The sequence below is a fragment of the Canis aureus genome, chromosome 23, assembly GCF_053574225.1.
Source record: "Canis aureus isolate CA01 chromosome 23, VMU_Caureus_v.1.0, whole genome shotgun sequence".
Taxonomy (NCBI): domain Eukaryota; kingdom Metazoa; phylum Chordata; class Mammalia; order Carnivora; family Canidae; genus Canis; species Canis aureus.
In genome coordinates this window covers 9,849,342-9,867,902 of record NC_135633.1, presented here as the reverse complement: position 1 = coordinate 9,867,902, position 18,561 = coordinate 9,849,342, and the positions used below count along the sequence as shown (strand labels likewise).

The 18,561-nt window shown below is 36.1% G+C and overlaps 1 protein-coding gene across 13 annotated transcripts in view; it reads right to left on the bottom strand.

Annotated features, from left to right (window-relative positions):
- Positions 1–18,561, bottom strand: part of UEVLD (UEV and lactate/malate dehyrogenase domains) — a 47,580-nt gene that overhangs the window by 12,586 nt on the left and 16,433 nt on the right. For 12 of the 13 annotated variants that reach the window (XR_013361909.1, XR_013361908.1, XR_013361907.1 and 9 more), the window contains 4 exons: positions 17,941–18,104; positions 14,281–14,416; positions 13,490–13,608; positions 9,698–9,800 (listed from right to left, as the gene is read on the bottom strand). Coding sequence is in view for 10 of the 13 variants with exons in the window: in XM_077866255.1 (XP_077722381.1) it covers positions 9,698–9,800; positions 13,490–13,608; positions 14,281–14,416; positions 17,941–18,104 (522 nt within the window). In the remaining 3 variants the exon portion in view is untranslated. The remainder of the gene's footprint in view (positions 1–9,697; positions 9,801–13,489; positions 13,609–14,280; positions 14,417–17,940; positions 18,105–18,561) is intronic. The other variant, XM_077866257.1, reaches the window with a different exon arrangement.

Below are 18,561 nucleotides of genomic sequence, written 5' to 3'. Positions count from 1 at the left end.
TACAACTTTCCTAGGAAAAATAAGTAATATACTGTAGGCAAAATGAACCTATAATCAATTGCATCACTGATTTTTAAACTGTGAGTTTAGGAGTCCTAGAGTTCCTTGAAAATGACTCGGAGGCCATGTGGAAGGATTAGGAATAAGTGGAAAGAAGGCTGGTAGGCATAGCTCCATACTGTTTCCTTTGACCTCTCCAAGCAGAGTAGTTCTGTTTGTATCTGTTTTACTTACTAAGGATTCTACTCTAAGAAGAAAAAAAATGGTTGGAAAATCAAGATAAAATGTCTTAGTTCATTTTTTAAAAAAAGATTTTATTTATTTATCCGTGAGAGACACAGAGAGAGAGAGGCAGAGACCCAGGCAGAGGGAGAAGCAGGCTCCATGCAGGGAGCCTGATGTGGAACTCGATCCTGGGTCTCCAGGATCACACCCCCGGCCGTAGGCAGACACTCAACCACTGAGCCACCCAGGTGTCGCTTCATTTTTTTTTTTTTATTTTTTAACAGAATTTTCCTTATACTGAAGCCCACAATAGGAAACTGATTATTTAGAGATTAGGTGACTTGTCCATATTACCAAGTATCAGTGAACAGTTCAATTTATGACCTTAGAATTTGGTCCCAACCCATCTTGCCAGGATGATTTATTTTCTTCCCACCCCTTTAACTTTCTCTACTTTGATGCTACAAATGCCCTCACTCTCAAGGTTGCCTTGTGAATAAACAAGTAGCTGCCTGATATGATTTTGAAAGCACAAGAAAAGCTTCCTACTCCTTAAATTTGCCAAGCTCCCAAGCTTTTACTCTCTTCTTTTTCAGCCTAGAAGCTAGTTTTTTTTTTTGTTTTTGTTTTTGTTTTTTTTTTTAGAAGCTAGTATTTTTTATATTCTCCATGTAAACCTCTGGCTCAAGCTGAATTGGTTCCTATCCTACCCCAGCATATTTCTCTCATTTTCCTGATATGGGCTTTATCCAAATTCTTTCTATCTGGAATGTTTCTCACTGTACTCACCACATGTTAGATAGATATGTGTTCAACTGCCTACTACATTACGAGCTCTGTGACAGCAGGAATTGTTTGTGTCTTACTCATCTGTCCATCTCCAAGATCTAGTCACTTACTGATACCTACGTTTCCCATCCTCACCCCCTATTCTCCATGGCAATCCAAATCTCCCTAATCCTGGTAGATCTGGCACATATCTCAATCCTACTGAGTTGAAAGTAGTATCTCTCTCCACACAACCCCAAGAGTGCTCACTGTCTATGCCATTTTCTAGGCAATTAATCATAGATTGCTTCATTACTCTCTTGCTGTCATGAATTACTGTTTACATCTTGCATGTGTATCTTTATACCTAACTTTAAGCTGCTTCTGACTAAGTAGAGAGTCTTCCATTTCTATCAGTCACCTGCAGCAGTTCTTAAATGCTAGGCTGGGTACTTCAAAATAACTTGGGAAGGTAATAAAATTACAGATTATCCCATGTTCTGAAGATTTACTTAAATATATAAGGGGGAAATACAAGCTCAGGAATGCCTCTCTACATGTGATTCTCATGCACGACAAGGTTTGGTAAATACTGCCTCACAGGCAACTAAATTCTTCGTACCTGGTAGGCACTCAGAATATTTTTCTTGCATTCTTCCTTCTCAGATCTTCCCTTAGAAGATGATGGTTTAACAAAAACCCCCAAATAGCCAAAGCAATCTTGAAAAAGAGCAAAGCTGGAGGTATCACAATCCCAGATTTTAAAATCTATTAAAAGCTGTAGTAATCAAAACAATATGGTACTGACACAAAAATAAAGACACAGACCAATAGAAGAGAGAGTCTAGAAATAAGCCCATGCTTTTATGGTCAATTAATCTATGACAAAGGGGCAAGAATATATCATGACAGTCTCTTCCCAACAAATGGTGTTGGGAAAACTGGACAGCTACATGCAAAAGAATGAAACTGGACCCTTTTCTTACACCATATACAAAAATAAACTTGAAATGGATTAAAGACTTAAATACGAAGACATTAAACCATAAAATTCCTAGATGAAAACATAAAACAGTAATTTCTTTCACAACAGCCGTGGAAACATTTTTCTAGATATGTTATCTCTGGCAAGGGAAACAAAAGCAAAACTAAGCCATAGTAGTACACCAAAATAAAAAGTTATTACACAGCAAAGAAAACCATCAACAAAGCAAAAAGGCAACCTACTGAATAGGAGTTGTTTGTAAATAATATATCTGATAAAAGGTTAATATCTAAAATATATAAAGAACTTATGCCAATCAATACCAAAAAACCAAACAATCCAATTAAAAATGGGCAGAGGGAGCATGTGAATAGATATTTTTTCAAAGAAGACATACAGATGGCCAACAGACATGAAAAGATGTTTAACATCACTAATCATCAGGGAAATGCAAATTAAAACCAAAATAAGATATTACTTTACACCCATCAGAATGGCTAAAATCAGAAAGATGAGAAATAACAAATGCTGCCAAGGATTTGGAGAAAAGGGAGCCCTCATGCACTTTTGGTGAGAAAGGAAACTGGTACAGCCACTGTGGAAAAACAGTATGGAGGTTCCTCAAATTAAAAATAAACTTACCATATGATCTAGTAATTCAACTACTAGTTACCCAAAGAAAAAGAAAACACTAATTCAAAAAGATCTATTCACCCCTATATTTACTGCAGCATTATTCACAATTGTCAAGATATGGAAGCAACTCAAGTGTCCATCAATAGATGAATGGATGAAGAAGATGGGATATCTACCTATCTACCTACCTGCCTACATATCTTTATCTAGCTATCTTATACAGTGGAATATTATTTGGCCATAAAAAGAATGAAATCTTGCCATTTGCAACAACATGGATAGATCTAGAGGGTATAATGCTAATAAGTGAAGTACATCAGAGAAAGAACAAATACCGTATGTTTTCACTTCTGTGTGGAATTTAAGAAACAAATGAACAACAAAAAAAGAGACAAACAAAAAATGAGATTCTTAACTATTGAGAACAGAGGGTTGCCAGAGGGGAGGTGGGTGGGGGCGTGCACGCGTGAAATGTGAAGGGGGTTAAGAGTAAGCTTATTTTTTTTTTTTTAAGAGTAAGCTTATCTTGATGAGAAACAAGAAATGTATAGAATTGTTGAACCACTATATTATACTCCTGAAACCAATATAACACTGTATGTTAATTATACTTGAATACAAAATAAAATTGATTTAAAAGAAGTTGGTGATTTAATATGGGGAAAAAGATTTTACAGTTATAAAGAGAATTGGTAAGAACTTTAAGCATGACTAGGTAAAGATATATAAATTATAGGTTAAGGATCAAAATAAAAGTTTATCCAATAATAATTAATTCAATAAATCTCTTCTAAAGTTTCTGTCATGTTATAGGTAGTTGTATTAGGCCCAAAGAACACAAAGTGAGTGACATAGTGTCCTTACCCTAGATATAATACTTGTATCTTAGGGGCTTAGGGGTTAGAAGGGAGAGCTTCAGAATGAGATTGCCTGCTCCAAATCTAACTTTACCACTTACTTATTAGCATAGTGATAAGGGGGTCAGAGGCCAATGACCATCTGGATTCCCAGGGCACAAACCTCCTACCTCTATCCAGCTGCATAGGTAGCCCAGAAAAACCCCTTCCTGCCAAGCCACTGGTTCCCAAACCGTAGGCCCTAGACCAGTGGCTGCTTACAGTTATACTAGGAATATCAATTTAGTATCAAGCATGTCAAAGGATCCAGCAAATAAGATTTCATGCTCTGATATATTATTGTTCTCAGATTATGAGAATGATGTACTGAAAAATGAAATACATTCATTTTAAATCATTGCTGAATTATTTATTCAGAACCATGGACAATTAGGCAATCAAATAATAAGATCCAAAGGCTGTGGAGACCTCACTGAACTATTCTAGCTGTATCAGTCTGAATATACTGGAAACAGTACAAGTGTTTTTTATTTCTCTGGTATAGTGCTAAGCCATCTTAACTATAATAAAAATTACATAAAAATATGTTTTCAAATTATTCTTCACTGTAATACAAAATTCTAGAAATGATGATGACCCTTAATTTAGAAATTCTGTTGAGATGACAGCTATCAAAAATCTTCTTATGTTGTGGGGGGGGAGGGAGAGTACCACCAAAGAATGACTTCCCAATAGCTTTAGGCATTATTTCAGTCAATGACTAAAAGGGATATTTTTGTCTGATGAACAGAGGTAGACTTTTTTGTTTTAATGTTAAAAAGAACACTCATATTAAAAGATAAGGTAGGGGGCAGCCCCAGTGGCCCAGTGGTTTAGCACCACCTTCAGCCCAGGGTGTGATACTGGAGATCCGGGATCGAGTCCCACGTCAGGCTCCCTACATGGAGCCTGCTTCTCCCTCTGCCTGTGTCTCTCTGCCTCTCACTCTGTGTGTGTATGTCATGAATAAATAAAATATATATTAAATAAATAAATAAATAAATAATAAATAAATAAAAGATAAGGTAGGGAATCACTCCTCAGTTCAAATGAGTGCCTTTAACAATTACTGCCACAGTGATCTGGGTTTTGGAGCTGTATAAACTACACTGCGACTTTTTCTAAGATTTACCATATGTGGCAAATTAAGGCCATGAACTCTGTGTGTTATGTCATATCTCTATCTTTAGAGAGGATTGTCTTAAGAATAAAAGGCGTATCTTTGATAAAATGTCCCAGATAGAGAAAAAAGTGATACAACATAAATTTCACATACCAATACTAAAATCATGAAGAGCAATGAGTGATTTGGCAAAAGGGTTACTCTGGAAGGTTTCCTAGAGAGAAGGTGACTCCAGTTTCAAGTATGAAGGGCACGTTGAGGATAATGAAGAAGTATTTACCTGGGGTAAATATAGAGGGGGAAAGGAGAGGAGGGCTTAAATCAATGATTTTCAACTGTAATACAGTGAATTTCAAAGCTTTGATCATGACCTATGCCATGAAATGGGCATGCCATGAGATACATTTTCTATTGTAACCCAAAACACAATACATGTATATAATAGAAAAATAAAAACATCACAGAAAATTCCTTTAATACTACTGTAATATTTTCTATTGTTCTAGTTCATTTTTCTAAAATGTTGGTCATACTCCCCTATGCTGATTCTATAATCTGCAATTATGTCACTATGTATAATTTTTAGAATACTGCCTTTCATGGGTATAAAAATTACCTAAGCTGCTTTTTTTATAAAGTTGCTTATCTAAATGGAGATTCCCAGGCATCTGTAAGATGAACCCCAGACATCTGTAATTTTAAGGTGATTCTGATAGGTGATTAATCAACAAGCTATATGTTTCAAGAACCACTGGCTATTGAGCACATTTTTGCTTTGTCCATATGTCAACAACACACTATTTTAAAGTTTATAACTATTAAACACTTTTTTCTCCATGCACATGCATGCATATACCCATACACACAAACATTTATGTTTCTATATGCACAGAATACCTCTGGAATGAATCATGAGAAATTGGTAAAAATTTTTGTTTGAAGTCCTAGTTTAGCCTCTTACTAACTGAATGTCCTAAGCCACAATCTCTCTGAGCCATCTATAAATAAAGTAACAGTGAGTGAATATATGTAAAGTACCTAGCATATGTTACTGATTCCTTAGAAAAATGGTAAATACTATTATTATAAAGGATAAAATATATCCTAGTAAACATGATTAACATAATAAACATAATAACCATGATCAAAATGTCATAGGACAATGATCCCATTAGCTATGTTTAACCTAGAATAAAAGTAATTTTAAAAAAAGAATATGGGCAGCCCGGGTGGCTCAGCGGTTTAGTGCCGCCTTCAGTCCAGGGTGTGATCCTGGAGATCCGGGATCGAGTCCCACGTCAGGCTCCCTGCATGGAGCCTGCTTCTCCCTCTGCCTGTGTCTCTGCCTCTCTCTCTCTCTGTCTGTATGTGTCTCTCATGAATAAATAAAATATTTTAAAAAATTAAAAAAAAGAATACAAGTAATCAAAAGAAAGCAAACAGGAACACTTACATACTGTTGGTGAGAGTATAAATTGGAACAACTTTTTTGGGGAAGAATTTAACAATATAAATTTTGAAAACACGTATCTTTTGACCCAGTATTCTACTTTATCTTGCTAGAGAAGTACACAAAAATTTTCACATAACAATGTTCTCCCCACTATTATTTATAAGCACGAGAAAACAAAAACAACCTAAATGTCTCCCAACAGGAAACAGACAGCCATATGACAAAATATTATGAAACTGTTCAAAGAAATAGAGCTATTTAGATCTATATGTACTATTAATAAAGATATTCAAAAGCACACTATTAATTCACCAATAAATTAAACACAGAATTGCCATATGAGCACAAAGTTCTACTTCTGAGTATATACCTAAAAGAAGTGAAAACAGTTATTCAAACAAAACTTGTACATGAATGTTCATAGTAGTTCTCTTCACAATAGCCAAAAGATGGAACCCAGAAGTCCACAGACTGATAAACAGACAAAATGTGGTACATCCATCCCATGGAATATTACCCAGCCATAAAAAGAATGATGTACTCATACATGCTACAATATGGATGAACTTTGAAAACATTTTGCCAAGTGGAAGAAGCCGGACATAAAAAATGACATAATGTAGGAAAACTCCATTTGTATGAAATATCTAGAATAGGCAAATCCACAGGGCAGATAAGTGGTTGCCAGGACATGGGGAAAGGGAAAACAGGGAGTGATTGCTTAGTGTGTACATGGTTTCCTTTTGGGGCAATGAAAATTTTGGAACTAGATAGTGGTGATGGTTACACAACACTGTGAATGCCCTAAATGTCACTATCGGTAAATTTAATGTTACATGTATTTTAGTACAAAATAAAAATAGAGGAATAAAAATATTAACTTCACAAAACAAGTGCAGGACCAGTTTCCCATCTGACTCCTGAAGCAACTACTCTTAATTATTCCTTTGTACTTCTCCAGATTTAGTCTATGCATACACAAACATAACTGTGTGTGTGTGTGTATATATATATGTTATGCATATTTGCATACTCATCTGCATATATATATATATATATATATATATATATATCCCTCCCCAAAATGTTTTAATAGCTATTTTGAAAAAGTCCAAATAGAGCCAAAGCATAACTCTACAATGGTTGGTTGTAGTCATCAATGCCTGTCATGATGTAGCATTACTCAAATTCTCAAAACTACTGACCTTAATTTCCCAAAATTATTAATGTACTTCTCCATATTATGGAATATATTTATGAGATGTTAGTTAACATTATATTTAAAATTCTTCAAGGGCAGCCTGGGTGGCTCAGTGGTTTAGCGCTGCCTTCAGCCCAGGGCCTGATCCTGGAGACCCAGGATCAAGTCCCACGTCAGGCTCTCTGCATGGAGCCTGCTTCTTCCTCTGCCTGTGTCTCTGCCTCTCTCTCTCTCTCTGTGTCTCTCAGGAATAAATAAATAAAATCTTTAAAAATAAATAAACAGATAAAATTCTTCATGTAATAGTAGTAAATACAGTGTTATCAGGAATATATAACCAAATTAACAAGAAGAACATGAAAGTTGCCCCAAGATGGTGTGGACTCATTCAACATTCCCTAGTTGGTAGCAAGTACACTATACCTCTGCTCCAAGGAGTCTATTCTTTCAATTACATGAAATGATAGTTATTGATGGTTAATGAGATACATAGGAAGAAACAATTTCTTCAGGTCCTAAAAGGCCTCACAACCTCTAGAGTCCATGTACTAAAGTCTCCTAAAGTGATTTGGAAGAGTAAAAAGGTCCCTTAAGAACTTCAGTACTTGGAAATGACAGGCACAAGAGAATAACCAGTTCCCTAAGGGATCCTCTATATGATGCCTACAAAAGGATCATTAAAGCAAATATTGTACTCTTTCTAGACAAGGAAAATGAACTGGTTATATCCTACAGGGATCCAGAAGCTTACTTCAAATATCACACCCAAAGTATAACATGCAGGTATAATTTCAACTTTTCTCACCCACTATTGTTCTTAGTACAATCAGGCTTGTGACTGATTACCTTGATTTTTTTGGGGAAAATATGGTCAAGGAATTCAGGGGACCTAAATAAGGAAATCCAAACAACTAGAACATATTACAATTTGACTTTAGCTTTAACCTTGTCTTCCAGTTTTTTTGATCATGCATCTCTAGTAATAAAATATTTTTGGAAAAAAAAGATTGGGGGACAGACGGGGTGGCTCAGCAGTTTAGCACTGCCTTCAGCCTGGGGCCTGATCCTGGAGACTCGGGATTGAGTCCCACATGGAGCCTGCTTCTCCCTCTGTGTCTCTGCCTCTCTCTCTCTCTCTCTCTCTCTCTCTCTGTGTCTCTCACGAATAAATGAATAAAATCTTTATATATATATATATATATATATATATATATATTTTTTTTTTTAAGCCCACATCCCCAAATCAGTATTTACCTACATATATGTCTGTATTAGTACACTATGGACATTATAAAATATATGCAAATATTTAAATTAAGATGAGATAAAAACTACTTTCCTAACATTTATATTTTTATTTATTAAGAATACAAAATCGGTATCCCTGGGTGGCGCAGCGGTTTGGCACCTGCCTTTGGCCCAGGGGGCAATCCTGGAGACCTGGGATCGAATCCCACATCGGGCTCCCGGTGCATGGAGCCTGCTTCTCCCTCTGCCTGTGTCTCTGCCTCTCTCTCTCTCTCTCTCTGTGACTATCATAAATAAATAAATTAAAAAAAAAAAAAGAATACAAAGTCTTTTTTGTTCTTATTAAGACTTATTTTAACAATATATTTTTGGTGAAAGCCATATGCATTTTTTGTAAAAATCTTAACTCTGACATATACCAAGATATAGTAAGTATTATTCCCACTTCGTAGATGATAAAACTAAACTTTGAGAGGTTATATAACCTGACAAATGCCAGAGTTATAATGTGGCAGAGTTGGGACGGACCCCCAACTCTAGAACCAGTGCTCTTAACCAATATATTATGAGCATGGAACCAATCAAAGAAAACAAATTTATACTGTAGCTTAAGTCAAAGACAGAATAAATCCTTCTGACCTATAAGAATGTTATCTGCTCATCTGACTCTTGTTTATATAATCAATTACAATCTGTATGGCTTTGGATAAGTCACTTTATTTATCTGAATCTTAGTTTCCCCAATATGTAAAATGAGGAACTTGGACTAGGTGATCTTTAATGCTTCTTAGCATTAAAATTCTATGACTCAAGGCTGGGCACAGAGGATTTTGGGGGTAGTAAAAAATACTATAATGGTAAATACATGTCATTATAGATTTGTCCATACTCACAGAATGTACAACACCAAGAATGAACCCCAATGTAAATTATGACTTTTGGATGATTAATGATGTATCAAGGTAGGCTCATCAATTGTGCCACTGTAGTGGGGAATGCTAATAATGGGGGAGGCTGTCCATGTGCAGGGATAAAGGGATATATATGGGAAACCTTCCATTCAATGTTGCTATGAACTTAAAACTGTTCTAAAAAAAGTATTTTAAAAAAAATTCTAGGACTCAAATATGAGGCAAGCATCTTATAAGCAGAATAACCAGACCTTTGCTGATCTCCACATTAGGCAGGCTAAAGATGTCAAGGTCCATTACCCCTCCTTTCGTCTCTTCTGAGAGGTCCAAGAGGACCAGTCTGTCTGCAATGCCCTGTACAGTATAATAAGAACATACAGCATTACACAAACACAGCCAGTTACTCAATTTAAGTTCATTCAGAAGTGAAGCTAAAGGAGAATGCACAACCTCGTATGCTGTCTTATGAAGAAAAGGTAATATAATAGCAATGAAAAGGATGTGCAAGCAAGAAACTACTATGAACTTTTGAAATGTGATCCTTTAGGCTTAACAGAAAATTGGGATCTAGTAGGACTTAACCCAGAAGTCACAGATTGCAGATTTCCTTTGATGGGACAGGAGTAATTACGATAATTTGGTGCACTGAATACATTTGCTGCTGTTTCTTGAGTTTATGTTTTCATTTTAATGTCATAATTTCCATTTTGAAAGTACTGAGAGTGATTTTTTTGCTCTATTTTAATGCCTCATTTCTAGCATGAAAGTCAATACCAATGCCAAGTTTCTCTTTAAAAAAAAAGATAATAAATCTAAAATAAAATCCTATTATCATGTAGAACTCTTCCCAGATATCTAATAGAAAACACTCCACATGCCTGTAGACGGCTCTCTGGTTGCCACAGTAGGCTAACTGTAAATGACGGCACAGAAACTTCTCAGAGTTAAGTTACCTTTACGGGTATTTTTCTTTTTCTTTTCTTTAAAGATTTATTTATTTATTTGAGAGAGAGGAAAAAAAAAAAAACACACAAGCAGTGAGGAGGGGCAGAGGGAGATGGAGAAGACGACTCCCCACTGAACAGGGAGCCCAATGTACAGCTGGATCCCAGGACCCTGAGATCATGACCTGAGCTGCAGGCAGATGCTTAACTGAGTCACCCAGGTGCCCTATGGAAGGTCTTCTTCTAAAGTGGTAAGCAGTTTGAGGATCTTTCCTATATTAGGGTACAGAGGCAAGAATACCCAGGGATCCACCAGACTGCCAGGCAGAAAGTACAAAAGAAAACCCATCTATAGTATTATTAGCTCTGTGACATTGGGCAAGTCACTGAACTTCGCCTTATTTCATGGGGCTATGAGGATTACTATGTGACCCAGAGCTGGCAGAGAGAAGTCCTCTCTAACTTGTACCTATTAATTTTATTACTGTCAACTACACTCAAAAGAGAAATGCAAAGAAAACTATGAGTTATCATTTTTAATTATGAGACACAGAAAGACCCAAAAGTTTAACAACAATAATGTGAGAAAACAGGCATTCTTACATACTGTGGATATGAGAATAAACTGGTACAACTGATATGGAGGATAATTTGACAAGTTCTACCAAAATTTAAAAAGAGTAATTCCAGCTTTGCACAGTACCAATGAGGTTTATCCAAGGCTTGATTATTGCTAATTAAAAATGGTAATTCCTTTAATCCATCTATCTCATTTACAGAAATTATCCTACAAGTTTATTAGTACATAGGTAACATAATACAACACGTATAAGGATATTTAAAGAGCTAGAAATGACCTAATGTCTGTAAGGATGATAGCAATAATGAAGCAGGATAACATTATGGCTTAAAGCAGAATTTCCCATACTTTAAGGGATCATCATTCAACCACTGGGTAGCTCAGTGGTTGAGCATCTGCCTTTGGCTTAGGTCATGATCCTGGGGTCCTGAGATTGAGTCCTGCATCAGGTTCCCCACAGGGAGCCTGCTTCTCCCTCTGCGTCTCATCAATAAATAAATAAAATCTTAAAAAAAAAAAGGGCAGGAGGGGATCACAATTTAGATCAGTGCAGCACATGGGACACCAGGGGTTTTGTGTCAAAATGCAGATTCGTTTCCATAGGTCTGGGGTGGGACCTTAGATAATACAACTTCAATAAGATCTCAGGTATCACCAGTGCTGCTGGTCTGAAAGCCACAGACTGAGTAGTAAAGATTTAGGATACAGGCTCTGTAAATAGACTGCCTTACTTCAAATCCTGCCTCCATTTATTAACAGTGTGACTTTGGGCAAATTATGCAACTTCATCTGTAAAATGGTAGTAATGATAGTACCCAACATATAGGGTTAGGTAAAATTTAGTAAAAATCAGTCAAGTGTTTAGCTGAGCGCCTGGCACCTAGTAAGCATTCAATCAGTAAAGGTCAGTTGCTGGCGCTATGACCACCACTTCTACTGATATTATTATGACTACTACTGTATCATAGCATTGCATGTATCTTGTATCAAAATATTAATATTTACAAAGAAAATGGAACAAAATTTCCATTTGGACAGTTTACAGACAAAGGAGTACTGATAGTGAGATGGTAAAGAAACATGACTTTAAGGGGCCTTCTTGTACTTACCAAAACTCAACAAAATTGATAAAACTCAATACTGTTAAGGATGTCAAAAAATCAGATTGATGTGCATAACTGTTATGAGCAGCATAAATCTGCCTTTCTGAAGTGCAACTAGCAATATGTAATAAGTGCCATAAAGACCATTCATGCCCTCTGATTCACTAGTACTGTTTTTGAGATTATGTACACCTAAAAGAAAATTCAGAGGAGAAAATAAGCAACTCGTAAAGCAGTATTTATGGAAGGATTCTATTTAGTAACAAAGGAACTGAAAACAGTTCAAATTCCAATTAAGAGGGATTGACTAGTTAGTATATTCAGATGGAGGGTGGAGGAAATGAAGCGAAGTCAAAAGTCAGCATATGTTGTTCTACACAGCCAGCTTTTAAAATTTTCTAGCTCCCTGGATATAATTTAATTGTTTACTAAAGTAGAACCTATCTCTGAGACATATGTGAGTCTGAAGTAAAAAGGAAAGAACTTAGATGACAACATTTTAATAGAAAAGTAAAAACAAAATGTCAGGTACCAAATAAACAGAGAGGGACAGCTATTCTACTCTGGGCTACATCCCTGAAAAGACACAGACCTGCTGTTATCATGATACTGGGACCCTGGAGGGTCTTTTGAACTTCTCTGGAAGGGAATTTAAGCTTTCCTGAAAATAATTTATATACAAAAAGATCTAGTAAAAAGGACTGATGGAAAAATAAAGAAATTTCAAGCTAGTGTAAAATATTAACTTAGAAATTATTATCTTAAGAGAATATAGAGTAATTACACAAGAAAAGGCAATCTTTAAGAAAAAATGTTAATTTTAGAAAGAGCTAAAATTAAGTATTACATTAAATAAGAGCTTAATTAAAGCAGCATGACTCAGAAAACACAAAGGAATTGGTGACTAAGTCAGATGAATGTCAGGTTGAGGTTTCCCTTGGAATAGGATGATGAGCCCATTGTTCAAATCACTTTTTTAAAAAAAAATTGTATTTATTTATTCATGAGAGACACGGAGAGGCAGAGATACAGGCAGAGGGAGAAGCAGGCTCCATGCAGAAGCCTGACGTGGGACTTGATCCTGGGACTCCAGGATCACGCTCTGGGCTGAAGGCAGGCGCTAAACCGCTGAGCCACCCAGGGATCCTGTTCAAATTACTATCTATCTATTTATTTATTTATTTCAAATCACTTTTTAAAAGCCTATTCCAAGTACTAATTAAGAAGCAATATCCCTGATGAGAGCTTTCAGTTTTGTTTTTTTTTTTTTTTTGCCAAGTTACTAAATACATTTTAAGGTAAAATGAGTTTTTTCCACATGACAAAATGAAGCCATTATTTCTTGTATGTTAAACATAAACTACCTAAAAGTCTAGCAATGTGATAGATGGATATCTAACCACTATGCTTACATACCTTTGCTGAGATTGCTAATGTGCAGGCAATACCCAGTTCTCCACCTCCAACCACAGTAATTTTATTGACGGTTTTATGCTCATGATTTACCCAGTTCTTTGCATTTATGTCTGAGACACCTAGAAATAAAAGTGAATTATCATGAGAGTTTTGAAATAATATCAAAAAATCTTTTTTAGCATCTTAAAAAAGTACACCAACCTTCAATAGCTTGGACAGAAAACATAATGCTACTCCATAAGCATTCGAAAATACTTGAACAAGTGAAATGCAAGACAAACAGGAATCTCAGTAAATATTCTCAATAGAGCCTAAGACTAAAAAATAGGATTTCCATAATTCTGAAAAACATTCTGATTCTTACTGCTCTGGTCTATAAGGCAAAAATGTTCAATGCCTTACTGACTTTCGTAAGTGTGGATATCTGACTTATCCTCAATGAGAAACATGGAGAATCAGATTTTCTGGCCCAATATTGAATGAGGCAAAAAGATACTTAAGTATATAATGAAAAAGGTTTGGGATCATTAATATATATCAAGTAATTTTGAACAAACACAAATTGTTTTATCTGTCAGTATAAGAGTAAGCTTTCACATTTTAAGAAACCACATTCATTGGAACTATATGGTAACACCCTATGACAGATGTATAGGAAAGAATTTTTGATTCAACACAGATATGTACAGATACATGAATATTTTTATTTATAGAAATCCAGTAGCAGAGAGTAAAGGATATTAGTGAGAAAATATAAATTCATAACTCTCTGATTAACAAAAAATACAAACCTTCAGTGATTTTTGCAATATAGGCTAGCAAGTCTACCTGCCGTGCCTCATCAGATGATGATAGAGAATACAGGGGAAGTTCCTCTTGAAACTTGGCAATCATTTCTTTAATTAGTCCAACAATGACAGATTTAGGCTGCAGAATACACACAAAAGAAAAAGTTACGCAAAAAATTTCCTAAAGAATACTACCTTCTTGGGACACCTGGGGGGCTCAGTGGTTGGGTGTCTGCCTTCGGCTTGGGGCGTGATCCTGGGGATCCAGGATTGAGTCCCACATTGGGCTCCTTGCGGGGAGCCTGCTTTCTCCTTCTGCCTGCCTCTTTCTCTCTCTCTCTCTGTCTCTCTCATGAATGAATAAAATAAAATCTTAAAAAAAAAAAAGAATACTACCTTCTTAACCTATACATTATTATCTAAAGTTAACTAAAAGAAAGTTTTGCATTATGCTCTTATTTTTGGAAAACTACCATACAAATTACATGATAGTATTAACCGAAAAATTACTTAATTCTTTTAACTGAAAATTAGAGAAATGCTAGTCTACATCTCCGAAAGATGAGAAAATAACATGAATGTGCTTATAGCAAAGTACTTATATGTTCAGGAACCATCTGCCTATCTTTTTGTTTGACTTTTTAAAGTAATTTTATTTGAGACAGAGAGAGAGAAAGAGAGAGAGAGAGAGAACCGAGCAGGGGGAGGGGCAAAGGGAGAGGGAGAAGCAGGCTCCTCACTGGGCAGGGAGCAGAGGTGAATGAGGGGCTCCATCCCAGGGTCCTGAGATCATGACCTGAGCTGAAGGCAGAGAGATGCTTAACCGACTGAGCCATCCAGGCGCCCCCCCCCCCTTATTTTACTTATTTAATTGTGAAATAATTGTAGACTTATAGAAAAGTTGCAAAAAAGTACAAAGAATTTTCATATATTCTTCACCCAGATCACTCAAATGTTAACATTTTAGCAATATTTTCTCAGTCTCTTTCCCTCTCCATATTTTTCTGAACCGAGAATAAATTGCAGATCCAATACCTTTTCACCCCTAAATATGTTAGTAAATATTGTCTAAAATATAGGTCTAACACAGCACATTGAATCTCTTATGGAAAATGTCTGTAATCCTTGGTCTAGACATTTCTAGATTCCTTCAGCTCCAAAATTCTGTGTAATTGTACTACATAATTATAATTCCAACCTCATGAGGAACTTAAAGTTACTGTAGTACTTTTAAATAGGACAATTTAAATAATGTAATGTCTTCTTAAGACTAGTTCTAATTCTATTTTTAAAAAAAGAGGGGCAGCCCCAGTGGTGCAGCAGTTTAGCGCCTCCTGGAGACCCAGGATCGAGTCCCATGTCAGGCTCTCTGCATGGAGCCTGCTTCTCCCTCTGCCTCTGTCTCTGCCTCTCTCTCTCTGTGTGTGTCTCTATGAATAAATAAAAAATCTTAAAAATAAATTAATTAATTAAATAAAAAAAAGAAAACTAGGGGCACCTGGGTGGCTCAGTGGTTGAGCATCTGCCATCGGCTCACATGGTGATCTCGGGGTCCTGGGATTGAGTCCCATATCAAGCTCCCTGGAGGGGGCCTGCTTCTCCCTCTGCCTAAGTTTCTGCCTCTCTCTCTGTGTCTCTCATGAATAAATAAAATCTTTTTTAAAAATCTAGTTTTAGCATATAATAAAAAGGTTCAGAATAGTAAAATGAAACCAATATTGTCTGAAGTCAAGCACAACCTCAGCTAGACTATTATCTGAGTATTTACCATACAAACAAAACTATGAAAAGAGATGCAAGTGAAAATGAGAAAAGGGAAACAGGAAATATGAATTCCCACAATAGGCTAGAGATGTCAAAATACTGTTTGAGGATAGCTTAAAAAAAAAAAGGGTAAAAATGGATGAAGGAGACAGAAGACAATTCAAAAAAAAAGGAACATACATGACTGATTAATATATGAAAAAGATCTCAATTTCTCAAATAACAGAAAAACATTAAGGTCCCTCCAACTGACAAATTTTTATTATACCTAATTTATCACGTTGATCTATCAATCTTATTTATTAAAATCACCAAATAATGCAAATGATATACAAATTCATAAAGTAAAAGGTCAATGTTCCTCCACCTATTCTCCACTGCCAACTACTTGGTGTGCATCACTTCTTTTTGTATTTCTTTTCTTTTTTTAAAGATTTTATACATATTAAAAATACAGAAAAGTATAAAAACAAAGTAAAACATGCCCATAACTGCATGCTTTCTTATGAGATGTATATAAAATAAAAAGTTGTAATCCTAACACCATCTTTTACTCCAGCTATACTTGACCCTTGACCTATCCCTGGTCTCCTTCAAGGATTCCTGGTCCTCCTGTCCCACAACTTCCTGGATACATATAAATATATTATAAATTATCCTTTCACAAAAATCTTACTTCCAAAAATGAGAACACATTATATACCCTTCTAAATAAATATATGGAGATAAGCGAAAGTTTGTTTTGCTTTAATAATAATACTTTCTGCCAGAACATGGGTGCTGAAAAAAAGGTATTCTATGCTGATTTCAAGTGATCATAGACATACATTTTGTCCACCTTTTGGAGGCCAATTTGGCAATATGTAAGAATTGCCTTCAAAACATTTATAAACTTTGATCCAGTAATTCCATTCCTAGAGATTTATCATTACTAAATTATTAAAGATTTATAATATATATACTCTTATGTTTACATATCTTTATCTTTAAGGATGCTCATTATTAAATTTCTAACAACAGAGCAATTTGTAAATACATCATGCCAATATCTTTATGTGGTATCAGGTAACCAGTTAAAGACCATGTATTTTGAACATATTGTTTAAAATGAGAAGTGCTCAGCATAATGGTAGATGACAAAAATACAGAAAACAAAACTGCATAATGTGAAAACTTATGAACTAAATAAACTAGTTCCATATATCACTGTGAATGAATTTTTAAAAATGTTCAGTTAAGGGATCCCTGGGTGGCGCAGCGGTTTAGCGCCTGCCTTTGGCCCAGGGCGTGATCCTGGAGACCCGGGATCGAATCCCATATCAGGCTCCCGGTGCATGGAGCCTGCTTCTCCCTCTGCCTGTGTCTCTGCCTCTCTCTCTCTCTCTCTGTGACTATCATACATAAATAAATAAATATTAAAAAAAAAAAAAAAAAAAAAAAAAAAGTTCAGTTAAAACAAAACATATAACAGAAGGTTATATACAGTATGATTCAATTTACATAAAAGTAAAAAGCAGGCAAAACTACAAATAAATTCATATATTACATAAGAATCTTTAATAAGGAGGGACTAAGAAATAGTGTCCATTATCTTGCCAGTAGCTTTTCATGTGCTTTATCAAGCAGTAAACAACCATAAAAAGAGGGGGAGCAAATAATACTTGGTTCCAAATAATTGAGCTCCCAGTAATAGTTGGAGACAGCACTTCATGCAGGCTGCTTTTTGCCACTGGGGTTTGGAACTTGGGTGACTCCGGGGAGCTCAATTTCAAATTACTTTTAAAGTTCATGTGAGAAATACCATTGAAAGAAAATTCAGTAACTTATTTGTACCATTAGGATAAAGAGAAATACTCAGAAAAATAAAGACTCATAAAAGAAAATCCAAATTGATCTTACATGGCTCCAGTTTTGAAGATAGGGCAAGTAAATTCTGCCTTGAGCATCCACATGTTTTCCAACTGAGATTCCCATGTTTGCGGTTGGCTTTAAGAAGCAAATGGGGGGAGCAAACGGGTGGGAATCCAAAATCCACAGACGAATTGGTATGTTATAGGTATTACCTATTTGAGACAAACACACTTTCAGACAATGATGAAGTATGCACATTACATTCATGATACAGCAAGGTGGCATTTTAAGATGTGTAGTTTAGGGGATCCCTGGGTGGCTCAGAGGTTTGGCGCCTGCCTTTGGCCCAGGGTGTCCCTGTTGGAGCTGTTGTGCCCAAGATCGCGAATCCGAGAAACCACCAAGGAGCCGACACCTATGCAAACACAGGAGGGTTTATTTACAAGCTCGAGCTTGGGTCCAAGTATATCCGACACAGCGGAGCAGGGACTTGGACCCCGAGACTAAGAGGCTAGCAGCTTTATAGGGGCCAGTGGCCAATGGGATACGCAGAAAGTTGCAGAGTCATGGGTCCACAAGCAGGTGGCCGATTGAATTACATTTTACCCTAAAGTATCCATTTTGAACTGGCCCTATCACTGAGCCATTTCCAATTAGGGTGTGCCCAGC